The sequence below is a fragment of the Python bivittatus genome, unplaced genomic scaffold (assembly GCF_059951505.1).
Source record: "Python bivittatus isolate LINGU-HERP-01145 unplaced genomic scaffold, Pbiv_v1 ctg000160_np1212, whole genome shotgun sequence".
Taxonomy (NCBI): Eukaryota; Metazoa; Chordata; class Lepidosauria; order Squamata; family Pythonidae; genus Python; species Python bivittatus.
In genome coordinates, this window is record NW_028277076.1 from 4803571 (window position 1) to 4824376 (window position 20806).

Sequence of the window (20806 nt, forward strand, 5' to 3'; positions counted from 1 at the left end):
GGGGCTGGGAGTTCGGGGCCTCTCTCTTCACCATCTCCTCCTCCTCCTCCTCCTCCTCCTCCTCCTCTTTTTTCCGGGCGCCCCTCGCCAAAACGGGGCGGGTCCAGGCGCTGGGAGGGACGGAGAAGCGGTGCGGAGAGGGAGAGAAACCAGCCAGGGACAGCCAGCCAGCCAGCCAGCCGGCCGGCCGGCCCCAGCTCGGTCGCTCGCTCCTCCCGCTGGCCCGGGCCGCCCCCGGCGCAGGACCTCGGGCGATGGCGTTGGAAGCAGCCCCCTTGTCCCGGCTGAGAAGCCGGCGCGCCGCCTTGCTGAGAAAGGGGGTCAGCTTTGAATGCGAGAGCGAAGGAGACCCGTAAGTGAGCGGGGGAGGGGGCGGCGCGGGAGATGAGGCTGGGGCGGGGGCAGCGGGAGGAAGGCTCCGGGGAGATCCAGCGGGGAATCTGAGCGCGGCTCCCCCCGTGTTTTGGTTTGCGTCTTGAGCGTGCCACGTTGGGATGGAGGAGAGCGGCGGCGGCGGCGGCGGCCGAGAACGCTGCTGCCAGGGAATCGCCGGCCAGCTCCAACTTTTCCCCAGCCTCGTGCCTTCCAGATATGCTGGACTCCATCTCCCATCCTCCTGTGCGCCCGTGGGCCGTGGTTCGCTCCAGCTACAAATGGTGGGATTCAGCAGCCGCCCGCAATGGGACAGCCTGGGTTAGGGTGCTGGCAAAGCTGAAGCAACCTTTCCCCCAGCTGGGCTGGACTACAGTACCTATCAGGCTGGCCAGCACTAGCCTGATGGGCACTGTAGCCAGCACCAGAATCCAGATTAAGGCATCATCTTGGGAAGGGGCTGCAAATGGAAAGCCGCCTTCGCCGACCTGTGTGGGACTACAGTACCCACCATGCTCAACTAGCACGGTTGTGCCAGGTGGGGTGATGGGAGAGGTGGTGCAACATGTCTGGGAAATGCCAGCTTGGGTGAATGGGGGCTGGCAGGGGTTTTGCACTCTGATTCTTTGCCATCAGCTTCAGCCAAGCCAAGCCTCTGGGGAGGGGGTGTTCAGATGGGGGTCAGGTGAAAAGGGGACTCAAGACCTGCTACTGGCATCTGAACAATTTGGAGTAAGCCAACAACGGTTCCCAATTCCCCTTATCTAACAAAAGAGTTTCCTCCTCCTGCTAAACTAGGTTGTCGGGATGAAAAAAAAATGTTACAGAGGTATGGTTGGAAACCAGGGGTGGGCTGTTATGCGTATGGTCTTGCAGACTTGATCCTGGTCAAGGAATTCCCGGACTGAACAGATGCTCAGAAACACTTTCTTCCTTGCTTCATAGACTGGCTGTGCTTCCCAACCCCCATTTTGCATTTCCAACTAGGATTTCTGTTCAAAGCAAAGCAGACAAGCTTTGCATCCACACTTTTCCTTTAGATAGCTACAGACGGCCTTTCACTTATGCAAGATACACTAAACTCACCCAGCTGTGTTTGCACCCTCTTCTGAATGGGTCTTTAAGCTTTCTCCCCAACCTCTATCCAGATAGCATCACAACATCTATTTGCCTGCAGCTACTACACTATTCTGGTAATTTGGATTTTGAAACTGGATTAACAGTTTCAGAGAGGAGAGAATTGCCCCTTCCTTCCTTCCTTCCTTCCTTCCTTCCTTCCTTCCTTCCTTCCTTCCTTCCTTCCTTCCTCCCTCCCTCCCTCCCTCCCTTCTCTGATCCTTCCTTCCTTCCCTTCCTTCCCCATCTCCTTCCTTCCTTCCCTCCCTCCCTCCCTCCTTCCAAATATCTGTGGATATTAAACAGTGGCTTAGTAACAGAGCACCTGAAGCAAGTGCAAAAGATCCCCATTTAAATTCCTGCAATCCCTCGTTTTAAAGGAGATGGAATTGGCAAGATTAGGAGAGACCTTGCAAGTGGACAGCCAAGGCAGGATTCTGGGCTGAGATCGATGAGCATCTTGACTTGGAAGTTTCATGGGCCCGTTTTCTTAAAAGAGAGTTTTAAGAGTAACATGGGATTCAAGTAAATAGCATAAGTGGAAACAAGACTTAGAAAAGATAACAGAAAGGGCAATTAGTACCCACTGAGAAATTTGGGGAACAGTCCATGTATCAAAGTCCATGTATCAAAGCAGTCTAACCCTTGATAATCATTGTTGAGGGACCAGCAATAAAATATAGGTTCCTAAAGACACACTGACTAGTCAAACTTGGAATTAGATTGGCTGGCTCAGACTAATCCCTGGAGTTATCAAGTAATTTTTAAAGTTGATCCTTATATTTGATTGATTGATTGATTATATGTCATCAAGTTGTTTTCAACTCTCAGGGGCCACATAGATAGATTTTCTCCATAACGATCTATCCCTAACCTGGTCTTTCAAATCTTCCAATGGTGCCCCCATCACCACTGTAACTGAGTCCATCCACCTTGCTCCTGATTGCCCTCTTCTCTTTCCTTCCACCTTTCCCAGCATTAGAGCTTCTCCAGAAAGCTGGGTCTTTGCATTGACTGACAGAGATCAATTATGCGCCATCAAGTCATGTTGACTCTTAATGACTACATAGATAGACCTTCTCCATGCTGATCTGTCCCTAACCTGCTCCTTCAGCTCTTCCAATGATGCACTCATTGCCACTGTAACTAAGCCCATCCACCTTGCTGCTGGCCATCCTCATCTTTCCTTTCCTTCCACCTTTCATGTAATCAGAGCCTTCTTGAGAGAGCTAGGTCTTCTCATAATGTGTCCAAAGTAGGATAATTTGAGCCTGGATCCTTATATTTATATTGTATATATAACCTGTGCATCAAACCCAGGCATGATGGCAACAGCAACAAAGGCCTTGGGTACAAAAAGGAGATGAAAGTAATGTGTGAATAGCAAGCTCTAACCTGGGAGTGTTCTAGGGGCATTTGCCCTGTGCATGAACTCACAAGGCTTAGCTAAGGTCTGTTGCAGTGTGAACCTCTCAACAACCATAACCATCATTATGCATCTCCTTTGTGCATAAGGGTGGATTTGCTTGGAAAGGATTATCCAGAAATAGACTTTTGACACCCATTGAAGTAGGTCAACGTTCTGCCATTTGGTGCTTCCCAATGTGTCAATTTCCACTTCCTGCTGGGTGGGGAATGATCAGGCTATAAACCCAGCTTGTTGTTGTTTAGTCGTTAAGTCGTGTCCGACTCTTCGTGACCCCATGAACCATATTGCGCCAGGCCTTCCTGTCCTTCACTGCCTCCCTGAGTTTGCTCAGTTTCATGCTCATTGCTTCAGTGATGCTATCTAACCATCTCATCCTCTGCCGTCCTCTTCTCCTTTTGCCTTCAATCTTTCCCAGCATCAGGGTCTTCTCCAAAGAGATCTCTCTTCGCATTAGGTGGCCAAAGTATCTGAGCTTGAGCTTCATTATCAATCCTTCCAATGAGCAATCAGGGTTGATTTCCTTTACAATTGACTGGTTTGACCTCCTAGCAGTCCAGGGGACTCTCAAGAGTCTTCTCCAGCACCACAGTTCAAAGGCATCAATTCTTCGGCGCTCAGCCTTCTTGATGGTCCAGCTCTCACAGCCATACATTACTACTGGAATAAACCCAGCACCCCGCCCTAAAATCATGTTATTTTAGATAGCTTTGACAGGACTTCTTCAAGCTCGGGTAAAATGGGCAGCATGATGGCGAGTGAAGTTCCTAAGAGGCATGGGCAGAAAGCAGTGTTTGCCAGAGCAAAATGCTGCAGCTCCCTGGGTACTCTGAAAGAATAAAAATGACAAGGATTAACAAAGGAAACTAGCTTGAGGTTCTGGTAGGTGGTGCAAAAGTCGAAAAATCGACTCAGCCATTGTTGGTGGCAAGAAATCTGTGCTAGGACTATTGCAAAACAAGACAGCATGCATGCAGAGTTATATAAATCAGGGATTTGCATTCAGCAGCCTTTAACTGGCCAGGGTTCAGAGTTAATATTTTTGACGGGATTATAGGAAATATGAAAACAAGGGCAAAGGGAAGGTTCAAAGGGAGTGATTCTGGATCACATGCATAAGCAGGGTGGGTATTTTCAAGGTTATTCTTTTCTATTGCAGGGAGGGGCAGAACGCCATTTTTCCTTCTGCTTAAATATTGTGCTAAACTTATTCTAGGGTTTGCAAACGGATGTTTCATGTTCCCTGCCTCAACATGATCAACAAAATCAGCCTTGCCATTTTCTCCAATGGTGGTTAGAGTTCAGGGGGTGGGGTGGGGGATCGGAGGGGATCCTGGGGCCTGGGATTGCCCACGCTGATATCAATGCAAATGCAGCTGGACTTGGAACATTTTGGGCAATTCTATCATTCTTCTTCAGTGGCTGAGGGGCAGGAAGGAATACCCCCAAACCAGAGAAAATGTCTAAATCAGCTGGAGAGCTATGACACACCATAGAAGTTTATGAAATAATGTGTCACGTGGAGAATATTTATCAGCTCCCCACCCCCTTAAAAAAAAAACACCTTAGGGCCATGCCATGAATGGGCAGACGGGCTATATATGGAGGCCAGCGAAAAATAAAGATTTCTTTGTAGGATGTCTAATCCATTTATGAATGAAAGCATTGGTACGAGATGGCTTTAAAGGGATGATAAAATGAATGTATGGAAAGGAAGAGATCTGTTAGCCTGATGGGTTAAACCAAACTGCTTTATCAGAAGCAGTTGCTAACTGAATATCTGTTTCTGGGAACAAGATATATTGGGCAGTGCTCCTGGGCTATTTGGAAAACTGGGGGTATTTCTTTTTTCCCCCAAAGCCTTCCCAAGCTTACTTGGCTAAGGAAGATCTAGATCAAGTCATACCATTTCTTCAAAAACACTTAACTTTTTGATCTGTAATTTAGTTTTGAAACAGACTGCAAGTTTCATGGTAAACGTGCCAAGTAGAACAAGGTGGTGGGGGAAGGCTTCTCAGTTCTTCCAACCTGAAGTTCGGAGGCCAGCAGCCAAGGTTAAGACATGAGGAGCTGGTCTTGGGGCGTCTGCCTGTTGGCCCTGCAACATGTGTTTAAGTTTTAAAAAGAAAAGAAACGACTTGCTGCTTAAGTTAAAAACTTGGAAAGAAGCGCTTGCTAAAGGTTACTAAAAGAATAATAGGAACTGTAGCGTCCTTGGGGTTCTCTGAGCTTGGAGAACCCCAAGGACTCTACAGTTCAACCCCGAGCTACATATATTCTCTTCTGTTAAAATAATAGGAAATATTCTTCTCTGCCCCCGGTTCTTTAACAGAGATGAATTAGAAAGGCAGTGGATTAAAATTGCGAAATGATAATTCACTGAAGAGTTATCTGGAGTTTCCCAACTGCTGTGCAGAAATGAAAAGATAAGATCATCTTTGCTGGTGCCCTTGTGGTGGGACGAGCACGATGCAAAAGGAACCGGGAGTGCAGAGGGAAGAGGAAAGCACGCAAATGTTTAAAAGTTGCATAAACTTAGCACCAGCACCGGAGCTGGATAAATCGGCTTCTTAAAGTGTACTGTGCATACAATCTGGAAATGCTTGAACCCTTGGAGGACACAGACCAGAATGTGCTTGTTTTCAGCGTTTTTGGTCCCAATCTTCTGGCTGGAAAGAAGAAGCAGATGGATTAGGTATATGCTCCTCTCTTTGTCTGATAGATGAACCAAGCTGGTCTCTCTAAAGCCAGGATACACTGCCAGCCCATTTGCTAACCGCCAGTGAATTCATCTCTCTACCCACTACCCGTTCTCAGTGTGTTACGTTACCCAGTTTTGAAATTGCTGCCCTATTATAATGCCATCTCTGATTATTATTCCTGTCTCTCCTCTGCCTCTTGAAAGATAACCTGTGCTTTTAACAATGACTTAGGAGAAAGAAAGCCTACCGGTTAAGCTTTCTTTAGCACAGAGACGGCAATGCTTTCTCTGTTGAATTTCTAATTTTTTTTTTTTAAAAAAGTGTTTACGGGAGCTGTTTCTATTAATTTCTTTCTCTTTTCACTGGGCTTTTAAGGAAGGCATTTTTTGGTTTTTGGTTTTTTGCAACGTCCATCCTTTTGGAGTCACACACTTTTGGCAATCCTAACTGAAATTCTTGAAAATTACAGGCTTAGCTGTATGGAAATGTAGGATTTCTTTGTGGCAAAACCCCTTTGAAGGCTTTTGAGCCAGTGTGTGATGAAAGGAGGCTTTTTATGTTTTTGCCAGGGCCATAGGCAGAAAATACCCGCTCAATGGGTTTGCACCAGCTCACTGTCTTGTATCTGACTCCCATCTATTATTTTAAAAATGATTTTGAAAGTTCTAGGTCAATGCTTTATTTGTATAGGTTTGCATGGGTAAATATTTGCATTCCAACAGCGCGATGATGTGTGTATGTGGAGGGAAATATAACAGTAACACTTTGTGCTTCCTCCTTCTCTCCCTTTTTAAAAAAAATGCTCTGACATTTTTCTTGGACTGCGACACGTTCGTTTTACTGAATGTGCAAGCTGATTTACAAAATGGGGGAAGAAATGAAAGTAACACGGACTGCTTAACTTTTGATTATGAATGAAACTAGTTGTTTCGATTCCCAGGACATAATACACCACAACTTACCCTAGTGGTTGTGTGAATACAGCCACTGCATTTAAGGTTTTAGTTTAGAGGAGTACAACCCTACATCTCTGGAGGATGAAAGGTGGACCTCTGGGTTGATTTGTGGTAGATCCCAAAGGGATTACTGGAGCTCTCTTTCCCTTGCTAAATTGGACTCCTGAGAGAGCTGTGAGTGAGGTCAACCAGGAGAACATGTTTGTGTGAAAGGACTATGAATTCACCATTGGTTTAGAGAAATTCTGGAAGAAGCTGTAAGGGAAACAGAAGGCTTAGAAATGGAGGACAAGGTTGTCTAGCATGCCCCATAACATTCCATGAAGTAGGCAGTGCAGTGAAAGCATTAAATCTTTGTGCTGGAGCATTAAATCTTATGGTTGCCACCATTTTGCAGTCGACCTGAGTTGATGGATCTTGGAAAGAAGACCCTAACGGTGAATCCACTTCTCTGAAAGACTGGTTATTTTCAGTTACTACTGGATCTGATCCAGATGATATGCGAGGTTGAGCAAGTCATGCGACAAGGCTGGGAAGGACACCATGTGAGTCATGTGTACACCCTAAGACATTTCCCCAAATCCTTTGCAAGGTACGCATAAGTCTGTCACATGCTCAAGGAGCCCTCGGCAGAAATGGGGCTCCAAGGCCATGCGTGCTCTGAAGGGTGCAAAGTTGCCATCGTCAAGGATCGAAAATACACATTTGTACGCAGAAGTTCACAAGATCAGCCCCAGCATCTGGAACAGCTCCTTCTGAGCTCCATACCTCGTAAAGGACATTGACAAGCCATGACGCTGATATGTTTGGAAGCCAGAGCAGATAGTCCAGAAGGTGAAAGGGTCTGGAAACCAAGTGCTGGGAAAAAGACCCCAAGAGTTGGATATGTTCATTTTGGAGACAAGAAGACCAATCGTTTTCAAACATCCAAAAGTCTACCACAGAGGAGATGGAATAGACTTATTTTCTCTAGTGTAGAATCAGCCAGGGAAATGCTACCAAGTCAGTACAGAAGAAAGTTCCCGGTGGCAACTTGGCCCTTTGAGATAGTTCAGACAGGAAACCAAAACCATGAGTGTTAATATTACCCTTATTGTAAGGTTACAGCAACAGAACCTTGCAAGTCTGAAAGCCCTTCTCCCCTCCCCTGCCTTTACTGTCCAGAGAACTAGGGAGGGTCCCTTCTGAGATGCTTTCTCCACCTCCATTCCTCCTGTGGGTTGAGATGTCTCTTATCTGACTGTTGCCCTGGCTGCGGCTCTTCCTCCTGTCTCCCAAGGTTATTCTCACAGCCCGTGACATGGCATGACTGTTAACTGGTGGAATATACTGGCAGACAGGGATGGCCTTTGCACCACTGGAACCATTTAAGCAACAACAGGGTAGAGATGCTGAAGTTGCACCCTCACCCAGCAGGGAGTTAGACTAGATGACCACTGAGATCCCTCCCAACTTATTCTACAATCAGTGGTGGGCTGAGAAGGTAGGGAGTTGGCTGCCTACAGGTGCCTTACATCTGTTTTTGCCTTCCTGATCCACTGCAGTTCTGCCCAAACTGGCACATTATTTAAATTCCAGAGCCACCTGGAGATCTCCACCCATCTTGGACATCCCCCTCCCCACCATCTTTTGTTTAACTGATTCAACAATTACACTCTTCAAGAACCTGCTTACTTCCAGGCACAGTGAGGCCTTTGGAAACAGCAAGGTATCAATGCCAAGAGGAATTCCCCACCTATCATTCATCTTTTAGAGGGCAATCTGCATATCCCCAAACCTTTTTTTCTTTTTTTTTGCAGCCCTCAAACTCCTGGGAATTGTGCTGCCAAGAACATTGGCATCATGGTTTTCCACCCCTCTGTATTGGGAAGCAAACAAATGCTTTAGCGGGAGCACCAAAACAGATTTGAGAAACAGATTTTAGAAAATAAAGACACTTGAAAGATGCATTTGCCTTTCCTGTCCCTGGGGAAACAACCCTGTTCTCTGTAATACCCTGTGCATGTCATAAAGCTCTTGCTTCCACAGAATGGTTTGGTTCGTTTTCAACTGATTAGTAAATTTAATGGACTTGAACTGACAGTGAGTCTGTCAAAGCAGGGCCCTGAACTTTGTTATTTATTAAAAAGCGGGTTGAGTTCTGCGTGGCATGAGGTCATGTTTCACAACGCAGAGTTCGTGCATCGTTGTGTGTGCTTAGCTCACTCTAGGAACGTGCGTTTTTCTCCTCCAGTGTTGGTGGATTGCCCTGACTTGTACTAAAGAGGAAGAAAAACAACCCGATATCTCAGTCTTGGAAGTGGTCAAGACTGCAAGCCTGGATTGAAAACTCAGCTGGCGAGTGTGCGTCATAGACACAGACTTCCCCATTTTCACTCTTCCTACTTAAAAAAAAGAAAAAAAAAGCAGTTGCCTGTATTGCTTTTTGTTCATAGTAAATAGCCAAGAAATGCTGACAGCAGGAGGCAAGGAAGAAAGCTGTTAGTGGTGTTATAAAATCAAGCTTTTTTTGCGGGGAGTGGGCGGGTGGGTGGATCTTCTACAAATGCATTCTCAGGGTGGCTTCTGAATGTTTACCTTCCTTCCTTCCTTCCTTCCTTCCTTCCTTCCTTCCTTCCTTCCTTCCTTCCTTCCTTCCTTCCTTCCTTCCTTCCTCTTGCTATCTTTCCTTTCTTCCTTCCTTCCTTCCTTCCTTCCTTCCTTCCTTCCTTCCTTCCTTCCTTCCTTCCTTCCTTCCTTCCTTCCTTCCTTCCTTCCTTCCCTCCCTCCCTCCCTCCCTCCCTCCCTCCCTTCCTTCCTTCCTTCCTTCCTTCCTTCCTTCCTTCCTTCCCTAGCATTCTTTCATTCAGTCTCGTAATCTTTTTCTTTCTGTCTTCCATATTTTCTCTCTCTTAATTCTTTCTTTCTTTCTTTCTTTCTTTCTTTCTTTCTTTCTTTCTTTCTTTCTTTCTTTCTTTCTTTCTCTCTCTCTCTCTCTCTCTCTCTCTCTCTCTCTCCCTCCCTCCCTCCCTCCCATCCATCCATCCATCCATCCATCCATCCATCCATCCATCCATCCCATATTAGCAATTGCCTACTGCATCTGAGCTTAACTAGTCATCAATTCACTACCCTCCTAATCTTGTCCTGTTCAGTGGCTCATTATAGGAGCGGAAAAAGATGGAATTTTGATGGAAGCGTAAATTAATGCTGCAGTTTCAAATACATAGTTGTATTTTAACAATCCATAGCTGAAGGAAATGATAAGGGGCGGGGGGGGGGACTGCTTTGCTCTGAGAAAAACTTGGGATTCATTAAAACCTCTGCATTTCAGTTCTGGATCTTAAGAGAGTAATGGGAGAGTGGCCGATTTTCCCTTGTGATAAGGCTTTTTGAATGTGTTTTGCTCCTGCTTTTTTTTGGAGAGGGGAACCAGAATTTTCTTTTTAACTGTCTCTGCTGAGTGGTTGTCAATCAAAACTTGAAGAGATGAATTAGTATTACTACTACTTCATCCTCTTTCTCCTCCTGCTCCTCCTCTTCTTCTTCCAACAAAAATAATCAGACTCTCTGTTGATTGTGTGGGATAGGTAGGAAACAGAAATATCCTGAATTAAGCAAAGCTATGGTTTGGGGAGGAGAAAATGAGGGGAGTTCTGTGACCGATCAACACCTTCACCAGTGAGCACATTGTAAGAGAATAAGCTTGCCAAATCCCTTGCAATGGGATGGCCAGCGAATGGTGGTTTGTTAACCTGGGTTGAGTGTTTTGTGCGAACCCAGCCATTGAGCTCACAATTAGAAGGAATGCTACTGGACTGTCAGAAATAATCTAAAGCCGATGAGACATTCGATATTTTAGTCTTCTTTTCTCTTTTCGTCGTATTAAGGGGCTTGTAGCCAAGTTGACCCACTCCAATTCCGCCATCAAGATGCATCCCTCAACAGGTAGGACCTACCCTTGTGTGAGCAGCTGCAACAGAAAAAATAAAGACTCCTCAAAAGCTCACCTAAATTAGCAGATGGGCACTTCTTCCAGAAGTGGGTTCCCAGGGCAGGAAGCTGTGCGGCCAAAGGGGCTGCTGTTGAAAGAGTCTGGACGCTAACCAGAAAGAAGCCGGTGAAGGAGGCCAGCTGTGTTGTGATGCTTCAGGGTCAGAATTTGGAGAGTTTAAATAGCCGCTGCTTCTCTGATGGAATCCCCAGGTCTTTTGGCAGCCGATTGGAAGACCACAGCCGTAGGGTCAGAAAAAGGCCTCCTGCTTTCATCGATGGCTAAAAGATGCCTCTGCTAACCTGCCCTTCTGCTCCCTCTAGCTGGAGGCTGAAGTTCAAGTGAGGATCAAGGGGGAAGAAGAAAATAGTCTGTGATCTCTACTAATTTAAATCCATCTCCCCCCTCCCATTCCCCCTCGCCCCCCCCCCACTAGTCTTCAATCTCCAAAGTCCCACATATGGAAACACTTCAGGACCTCAGAGGAATTTGCAACCAGCGCAAAGGCCTCCCTTCTTTTCCCTCGCCATCTCAAAGCAACCAAGTCTGCTATTTTGGGAGAGAAACCCCATAAAAATTATAGGTCGGTGACATTCCCAGTACTGTTGTTTGAAAAGTAACTTGCTGTCTTGTTTCTCGGTCCTCCACCCTAACTATTGCAGCGGTAGAGAGCTCGGTTAGATTGGACTGCCCATCTCATCCAACGATTTATTTCCCTCCATAGCTGTTTTGAGGTACAGTGCTAGATATTGATACCCAACTGAGTTGCTTTCTGCAATTCTCTTAATCCAGCCTCCAACAACCTGGTGTCCTCCAGGGAGGTCAATCTTTGACTTTCATAAGCTCCATCTGGCCATGGCACTTATTATAGGAGTTATAGAGGTCCAAGTCCTGATACTTGCAGAAAGCACCATTAAGGATGGCTGGGGTATTCCTCAAAAACCATGTAAGCTCATGGTCATTGTCATACCTTACGGCAGTGACTTCTGCAGAGTAATGCTACATAACAACCTGCCTGCCAATTTGTTTTAGTAGGTGATGACTAACTATAGTATTGTGAGAAAAGAAACATTCCTACCCACTCCAGTAAATGCTTTTATAACTGCTCCATATTTCTCCTACCCCCTTCCTTGCCTTCAGTGCCCTGGCTATATTGACTTTCCTGAAATAACTCCCACTTAATTCAGTAGGACATTGGTAGATCAGAATCAGGGAATGTTGTTCTCCAGATGTTGTTCATGGTGGTCTCCTTTAGCGATGGGTGTTGGGTGGGAAATATAATTGAGCAAATTCTATGAAGTTACATGTTCCTCTGCTTATACTTCACTGTTCAGGAGTAAAGCCCACTGAGTTCTATGGAATTTAGTCTCAAGGTCCTCTATCTAGGATTGCAAATTTAGATGGATCCCGAAACATCCTTAGGTATCTCATTAAAGCAAGGGGGACTTAGGTCATGACTGAGCTGTTCATTCAAAAGGGATATTATAGATACAAAGTAACCACTCTGGACTGTTAATTCATAGGAACTACTCTGCAGATACAAAGTATCTATTAAATCAAAGGAACTGCTTTTTCGTTTGTTTTTTTGCACTGTGTGCAGGGAACTGCGATCCCACCCGTAGATCAGGAATAACAGACTTCAGGCCTTCAGGATTTGCTGTCTCTTGGCACGAAACCCCCAAGATCAGCCAGCTTGAGCCACAAGCAAGCTAATGGAACTGTTCAGCCCCCCAACTATGCCTTGATACGTTACGGCTTAGTCTGTGTTGTGCAAATCACCTGCCGTTTCAGGTAGCTTGATTTGGGATGCTACGCAAAGCGAGACTGAAAATTCAGGAATGTGAGTTTCTTGAGCAGCAGCTGGGGGTGGAAAGGCCGGAGGGTGTAATGGGAAGGCACGGCTGAACTTCAGCCCCTGAAATGTTCTTTGCCTAGTGGAGGTGCAACAGCAGTACCGTATTTTCTTGTTTTCCTACCCCGCCACCCCCAGTTGTAGGCATTGATCAACTCTGCGTACCGATATCAAGGAGGTAAAATGTTGCTGCGCTCGAATGTAGGTTGATTAGAACTTTTTAAAATGTTGGCCGATTTTGGCTTCATATCCACCTACAGCCGTTAAGAAGTCTGTGCACACTAACATCACTGCTTTTGGGATGGGGGGAGACTGGGTACCGCTTTACCTATGCCAGGGACTACATTTCCCAAGGTGCTCTGCATCCCTTGGAAGGCGGCGATTGGCCATCAAGCGCTCGGAAAGGCGGTTTTCAGTTTCTGGCAAGACTCTGTGATTGGAGGGCGCACCCGGCGAGGGGAGGGGCAGAGCGGGGGAGGTCTGTGGTCTTATAAGGCAGTTCTAGGATTGGCCCCTGGCCTGTTGAAGGGCGTACCAGCGGGGGCAGTGATTGGCTGGAGCAGGGGGGGGTGGACCCTTAGTGCCTGCGGGAGGGGAATGCTAGCTGCCAAGCCAAGCCGGAGAGCCAGCTGGTCCCGCAGCCGGAGGTATGATCCCTGGGAGATGCTGCAAGGATGGAGCCCAGCGGGGTGGAAGCAGCTTACCCACGGCTCTTCAGCGTTGCACAACGGTAAGGAACAGTGGAGACCGGGGGGGGCAGGGCCAGTGGAAACCCCGCCCACCAATGGGCGTGGCCTCATCTGCTTGTGGGCGGGACCTCGTGGAGCCCGAGGTGGTTGTGCAACCCTCCCTAGCCTGGAGATGGGCGACAGTTCTCGGGGGTGGAGGATGATGAGAATTGTAGTCCAGTGGATGCGGAGCACCAGGATGCGGCGGAGGGTGCTCAGAAAGCGTGGCGGTGGTGCATTCCAGGGGTGCTGCTCCTCCACCTTCTTCCTCTGGCCATCCTTGGAAATCCCTGGTGGATTTCTTTGCTCGGGTCCCCGGTGGGGAAGAAAAATGCTCCAACCCTTGGAGTGCTGCAGCAAAAGTCCTTGAGGGCTGGAGGAAAGAGAGCCCCACCTTCCTCTCGCTGGCCATAGTGATGCTCTGGTCCGTTAAAAGACCCAGCGGTGCTTTTCCAAAATAGGTGACGCTTGATTGGAGTCAATCTCCATTAGATTTCTGGAGGCTTAATCTGGGGTGGCAACCCACTTGTTGGGGTCTTTGACTCAGGGTAGCGTGTGCACCCAGAAAATGGGCTTCTTCAGGAAGCGGATTAGTAGGTTGTGGGGACAGGATGACATTGAATTCCCCAGGGGAGTTGCCAACCGAAGTGTACACACCCTGGATCATAAACTCAGGGCCCACGCTCTCTCTGCACCCCCTTGTATAGGTCTAGACTTTGCTTTTCAGCCTGCTGACTTGGTTCCTCTTGCCACTGACCTGGGTTACCTTTGAAATCCCCCCCCCCCATTTCAGTTGGGTGAAGTAGTGAGGACAGGGGTGGGTGGGAGAACAGATATCTTGGGTCTGCGGGAGCTTGATGTCCACGGGATGGTCCCCTGACATGACAATTTTGCTAAGTTGGCAGCAGGAGAGGAGATCAAGAGGTACAGTCTGTGAATGAGCAATTAAAACAGCAGCCTGTTGTTCTTGGCTCAGCCCACTGCATTCACAGTGCTTAATCTGGGTGCCTGAATTAACCTGTTCCTGGATTTGCCCACTCTACTGAATGGCGCTCTTATCCAGCTTAGCATGCTGTGGGAACGCAGCTACTCCTGCCTTTAGCTGACATGTAAAGTGTGTGGTGTGAACCTCGCCAAAGGATCATCAGTAGAAGACCTGGGATGGCCTTCAGAAATATTCAGAAGGAGCAGGTGAGGGGATCCAGGGTACAAAAAAGATGGAATTGCACAGCAGTGGGTCTGCATTTGCAAAGCCTGACTGTATTGTGGTAGTAAATTGAGGGAGAATAAACTCTCTCCAGGGCTTGCAGCTAACCCTGTTCCTTGGGGAGCATTTGTGTGGGGTGAGAGGGCTGTGTTCTTCAGGTGCATCAGCCCTTCGGGGTAGGCCAGCTCTGGGAATAGACACCACAGAATTCCAAGAATGCTACGTTATTGTTATAGGGTATAATAAGAGAATCTTGAAAACTTCTCAGAGTTTCCCTCTGCCCCATCTTACACCAGACAGAATCAAGGTGGGATTATAATGAGTTTCTTTCTCACACTTTCTACTTTTCCAGGGTTGAGTTGCCATCTCACCTCTCTTAATGGTTCATCCATTCCACGATCACCTGTACATTCCTTGGCAGGTCTTGTTTAGGGCACCCATTTATTTATTTTTAATCCCAGTCTTCCACACCTCTTCCTAAACTGCTAGAGTGGCTTAGATGACCGAACAAGACAATCTTTTCCTGCAAGGCTGATCATGGAGTAAGCCCTGATGCCAAAGGAGAAAAAGATGGGGGGGGGGGTAGAGGAAAAGTTGCATAAACCTCTTCTCAGATGACAAAAATCACTCTTGCAATGACCAGGAGAGAGAAAGGTGGGTGGAACTGGTAGAGGGTGTCTTACCCAACAAGAGAAGAAGCAAGGCTAAGGTGGATCTGGACCCAGATCTGTCCATTTGCATCTCAGTGCGTCCATAAGCTCAGTTGAACTGGCTGCTTACGTGGCTCTCTTTAAGAAAGAAATGTAGAAGAGGTCCCACCGGACTACAGTTATTTCGTCGGGTGGTTTTCCCATGACCAGAGCTGGATCAGGCCTTTGGGGAAATGCTTGGGACTTTCTAACCCTTTCTAGGCGCAGCGTGTCAAAGTGAATGCCAGAACTGTGAAGACGTCCGCTGGACCCCCTCCAGCAATACTCCAAGCCTGGACAGATCCTGTACAAAAGAATGGAGCCTGCCCCAAATAGCTGACCATCTTTACTTTGATGGGAGAGCATGCAGAGGGAGGGGGAAGAGCTCAAATTAAATGTGTGCAAGTGTAGAGACAAGCTTCCCAGTGTTAGTTATCCTCTGGAGAGGTGATTTCCAAATGGGTCCACAAGTCCAGTAATGGCGGCCAAGAGAATTATCAGTGTACCATGAGAACTTAACACAACCTTGATGGCGTTTATTCAGGTGATGTAATGGATGGCAGGAGCAGGGACGATTCTGGAATGGAAGTTCAAGGTTGTCAGGAGGGGGGAGAGGCTTCCCAGGGCAAGTGCAACTTCCTCAGCTTGCAACAAGAGAGTGGGAAGACAAAGAGGACGAGGCTGGCCCATCCCTAGAGTCTCACGGGGTGTTGCTTCAGCGAGATTCTGTCTATTAGGTCCGATCTAATAAAGGAACTGGACTGGACTGGATGGCCTCATTGCTGTTCTTGGGCTGAACCTGACAGGTGCAAGTTCTAGAAATCTCCACCCAGGCCGTGGGACAGGAAAGACCCTTGTGAACCCTGTTCCGAATGGACGTTTTCTGTGTTGTGTGCGGGGGATGAGTGTTCCCAACCTGACGGTGCCTTTCAGATGTTTGGACTACAGGCCCCTTCACCCTAGAAAACCAGAAAGGGAGCTCTAACCACTACACCATTGTGACTCTCAGCTAAATTCTTCCCTACCAGGTTTTGCTTCCTGCCATCACACCTGTCTCATCTTCATTTGCTTAAAAGAAAACCTGATGTTCCTCCTTCGCTTGTTGATGGGCCCCCAGCAATCCTCATCTTTTAGGGATCGCTTGGGGTCTGATAAATGCATGCATGCTCTTGGGGGCGGGGGGCTAGATTTATTTTAGGGCAGGGTCTTGTCTTTGTGCTGGAGGATAATTTAGGTAAGGTCATATTTCCAACGGAGACACGGGGGAGATCCTTGTAATGAAACGTTTGCAAGAAAACAGCCAAGCTCAGAGAACCCCAAGGACTGCACAGATCCTTTGCTGTTAGAGAATTTTGGGGACTGAGAACTGATCCTGGCTTTGTGAGAACTGTTGGAAAAGCCCCAAAGGAGCCGTGAGAGAGGCCCAAGAAAAGCTACTCCATCTCCTCGAAAAGTTATTTTAAAACTTTTGGCATTTCGAATTGCCTGGTGATCATGAACTCCCAGTCAACAACTTGGATCCTTCTTGAAAGATTATTTTTGGCACTCCCCTGAAATGCTTCCATCAGACATCATGGTGCTAGTAGTTGTGATTTATACCCATTTCTCTTGAAATGAATCATACCCCAATGGCTAAACTGAAAGTCGGCTGAATGCCTTCGGACTGTCTCCCAATCTTATGCTAACCCCTTCTTGGCTAAATGCTCTTAATAAACTCTTCCCTTCTCCAAAGGTATGTCTGATCTCTTTAAAGAACCTTTGGTTATGGGGGTAGGGAGCTCCTGGTATGGACGGCTGGACTTTGGTCTTCCATAAACCAGAAAATGAAAAAGGTGGTTTGGACCAAAGTGCCAGCGTGCAACTTTTTCTGGAAATGCAAAGAAAACATGAGCTCGCGCAGTTCGGGGAGGAAGACGAAGCCAAGATGTCTTACCATTCTGAAAGTGGCAGGACTGCCCAAATCTTTGCTCCTAAACCTGGATGTAATCATCCCACTGAGCTTTTTGAATGTTACAGAAGGAGACAATCAGTACATCTGCATGAGTCATCCGCTTTACTGGGGTTAATTCATTTTAATTCCATTTAAAGCAAATGAAATAAAATCGAGGGTGTTTTTGTTTTTTTTTTAAACTGGCCTGTAGGCTTTCTGATCTGCAGCTTCCAGCGTGCTGTTGGAAGACCAGCACAGAATGAATGCTTGGAGTTACGGGTTGAAGTATCTTGAAAGGAGAGATGTAATGACTGGGCTGATCTGTCAGCAGAAAAGAAGGCAGGGGATCTGTAGCGGATCCCCTGTCTCCCCTCAGGCTGAGGAAGGCTTTTTTTCTGCTGGAGACCTTGGAAAACTGCAGTCAGCCGGCCTCAGAAGCTGGCTGGATTGATGCCCAACTTGGTATTAAGTCTCTTCGTATGTCAGCTGAAATAAGGAGGTGTTACTAGGTGGCATTTCTGTTTTGTTTGCAAGGCACAGAGATGATCCGGAGAAGCTGCAGGGAGCATTAGTGGGCCAAAGGTGGGCAGGTGTGAGCTGTGCCTTTATAGTTGCCGACTGCTAAGTCAGAACGCTAGGCAACTGCTGTGGTTGAGGATCCAGACACGAGCCGTCCTAGCAGAAGTAATATTGTACATTTTAAAGGTGGAATTGCTTTTTACCTTTAATTAAGCCTGATACTGGAAGATACATCCCCAGTATTTGACTCCTTTTGGCACTAGACAGATAAAAGTACACCTAACTGATCCCTCCTCCCCTTTCTCAGCTGACTCATATTTCTACTAGGTGGGGGGAAAATGCATATTTCTCTGTTTGGATAGATCCATCTTCGTTTTTTTCCTGTCCAATATTAAGGAGCTCCCCCATCCCCAAAAAGAAAAATGCTGAATCTTGGCATTGATCCAGCTAGGTTTTTTCTCTCTCTCAAAAGAGAACTTGAGCGTGGAGTTTGCAAAGGATCTTGAGCAGGAGGAAGTCATTCGAGGATTTTTGATCTCCCATAGTTTAAAAATAGGAAATAAAATAACATTTTTTAAAATTGTCTACTATGGGCTGGAGAGCCAGTTTGGTATAGTAGTTGAAGCACCAGGCTGGAAATTGGGAGACCATGAGTTCTAGTCCCTCCTTAGGCCCAAGGACAACTGAGTGACACTGGGCCAGTCCCTCCCTCTCAGCCCTAGGAAGGAGGCAATGGCAAACCACTTCTGAAAAACCTTGCCAAGCAAACTGCAGGGACTTGTCTAGGCAGTCGCCAGGAGTCAAAAACTGACTCAAAGGGACAAAAACGAACAACTGTGAGCTAGGTTGTTGCTCATTCTTTATAGTCCCAATGATCTTCCGTTAAAAAACCTGTGCATGAACTATGGGCCTTTAACCAGGCCCTGACACAGTTCTGCTAAACTGTCTTGTTTGTTCACCTAATTGGAATCCTGCCCTTCTACCACTGGAAGAGCTGAAGAGGCAGGTTGGGGTGGACCATCATGGAGAAAATCTATCTAGGTGGTCGCTAAGAGTCAACAACAACTTGATGGCACTCAGTTGGTCAATCAAGTGGTGTACCCAACATTCCTGCTTCTTATATTTCCCTACCACAACAACCCTGGGAAGAAGGTTGGGTTGAGAAAGGGTGCCCTAGGGAACTTCCAGGACTGGGAAAAAAGTAGCATCTGTATTCCTAGTCCAGGACCTTAACCACTCTACCGCATTGTCTCTCAGTGTGAGGGTTTCCCATTAGAATCTTTGACCCCTAGTGCTCAGAGGTGGCGTTTTCATTTATTTTTTGGTACAGATTCCCCCAGTCTCATCTCTTCCAGATGCCTTGGGCTTCCGCTCCTGTTGTTGTGCTGACTAAGGATAAGGGGAGTAGAAATCCCACACATTTAGCAGGTGCAAATTTGGGGATATATTTTTTCCAATGGCTGGCTTGTGGGATGGAAGATCCAGGCCCATCTCTGAGTCACTCTTTGGCAGATGATGGATCCTGGCATTTCCACAGAAAAGTGAGCCTGCTAGTGTGGGATCTGCTTGACCTCCACACCAAGAGTAAAACCAGAAGGAGAGGAAGAGCTGGAATCTGGTGGCTCTGCGTCAGATCTTCAGATGGCTGCCCGGATCCCTTCGAGAAGCACCTTAAGGCACGCTTCCTTCGGCTCGGTGAGAAATCTTAGTTCATTTGCCCTTGAGGCAAGGAACTGGCCAAACCATTGGGTGTGTGATGTGCCCACAATCTTAACTGCGCCTTCTAACGGTAACCGTATTGGAGCTGGGTCAAGGTTGCTGAGAAACGGAAGCCGTGTCAACGTGCCTGACCAAATCTCAAGATACGCAGAAGGACGGAAGGAAGCAGAATTCAGCCCATGCAAACTCAGGAGAGGAACATTCCTATTAAGAGAAGGGTGTGTCCCCCAAGCCTGGTGTGTGGCTGTCTACCTCCCCTGGATTTTGCCACCCAAATTTGGAGGCACCAATTTTGGAAGCTGCTGGTCCTTTTAGTCTGCTTCAACTTTTGCGGTGGCTGTTTTTCCATTGCTTGAGTGCTTTTGCAGAGCTTTGGGATTACGATTACGATTATTATTATTATTGTTTCATTCTTTTGGGGCTGCGCCTCCCAATTCTGTGGCTCTGCTCAGCGCAGCTGATAGGGAACAGTTGCGCAGCCCTGCGCTGGGAGAGAAGAGAAGCTGCAAGGCTGGGGATATTTCCAGCTGGAGCACCAATAGCTTTCTGTCAGAGCTTCTTCCCCATGGGTGGGGTTGCGAGAATGCCCACTGTTTGCCTGGTAGAGTATGTGTTCAGGGGACACGGGTTATCATTCAGAGACCCAGTTTACCCTTTGGGATGGTGGCTTTCTTTCTCCCCCTCTGGGAACCATGCCTTCAAAAAGCAAATGTCCTCCTTGGCCCTCATTCGTTGTCAACCAATCCTCACAACTTGTTCCAGTCTCCTCATCTTGCCACTGAGAAGGGGCAGAGAAGAAGCCAACCCCCCCCCCCCAAATGCTGACTCTTAACCCCCCGCCTCCACAAATAGAGCATATAGATAGCCCCCAATGACTTAAGTGTGATGCTTAAGTTTGTCCATTTACTTAAAATTCCTCTTGCAACCTTGTTGGTAACAGAAGTCCGTCCAACCAGAATTACTGTATTTCTATGCTAGTTTCTGTGGCAACCAGCACTCCCAACTGTAGAAGTAGATTGCAGGAAAAAAAAAAATCAGGGTTTATTTGTTTTGTTTTTTAAATAAAGGAGGGGGGAAGCCACTGTATTTGGGTTTTACTTAAACAAGTGTACAACTTTCCCCCTTCCTCCCTTTTGTTCCAATTTCATAGAAGCCTATTATACACTAAAGCAATCTGACAAGTGAGCTGATGAAAAATATATTTCATGTGCCTGGTTTGTTCTACCTGTGGTGGGGAAGAGTAGGCTTCAGAGATGCGGGATCTAGTTTATTTATTTTCAATTGTTTTACTCCACCCTCGTCTGCAAGAACTTTGGAGAACTAACAGGAAAAACATAATATGAACCATAATAACAGACACATGTATTTATAACATGCTTCCCATTGGGCGGGATCCAGTCGGATCAAAGCGTACAAGTAAAAAAATGACCGACAGTTAAAATAACACCAAAAACGGTAAAATCAATATACCCTGTGATATATTTGCAGCCACAGTAAAAGTAATGCTTATGCACCTGTAAAATCCTAACTCTAGAAATCTGGTTTCCCTACTTCTAACTTTGTTCGGAAGGTTTACAGCCAAACAGCCCTACCATTTAACTTACTAACTGTCATCCA

The 20806-nt window shown here is 46.9% G+C and overlaps 1 protein-coding gene across 6 annotated transcripts in view; it reads left to right on the forward strand.

Annotated features, from left to right (window-relative positions):
* GARNL3 (GTPase activating Rap/RanGAP domain like 3) overlaps positions 1-20806 on the forward strand; it is a 59719-nt gene that overhangs the window by 149 nt on the left and 38764 nt on the right. Inside the window, exon 1 of one of the 6 annotated variants that reach the window (XR_015797295.1) lies at positions 52-352. The exons of 1 other annotated variant lie outside the window; for it this stretch is intronic. Coding sequence is in view for 4 of the 5 variants with exons in the window: in XM_088146986.1 (XP_088003112.1) it covers positions 255-352 (98 nt within the window). In the remaining variant the exon portion in view is untranslated. Of the gene's footprint in view, positions 1-51; positions 353-12866; positions 13128-20806 lie in introns of those variants that run through there. 4 more of the 6 variants (XM_088146986.1, XM_088146984.1, XM_088146987.1 and 1 more) reach the window with 4 other exon arrangements.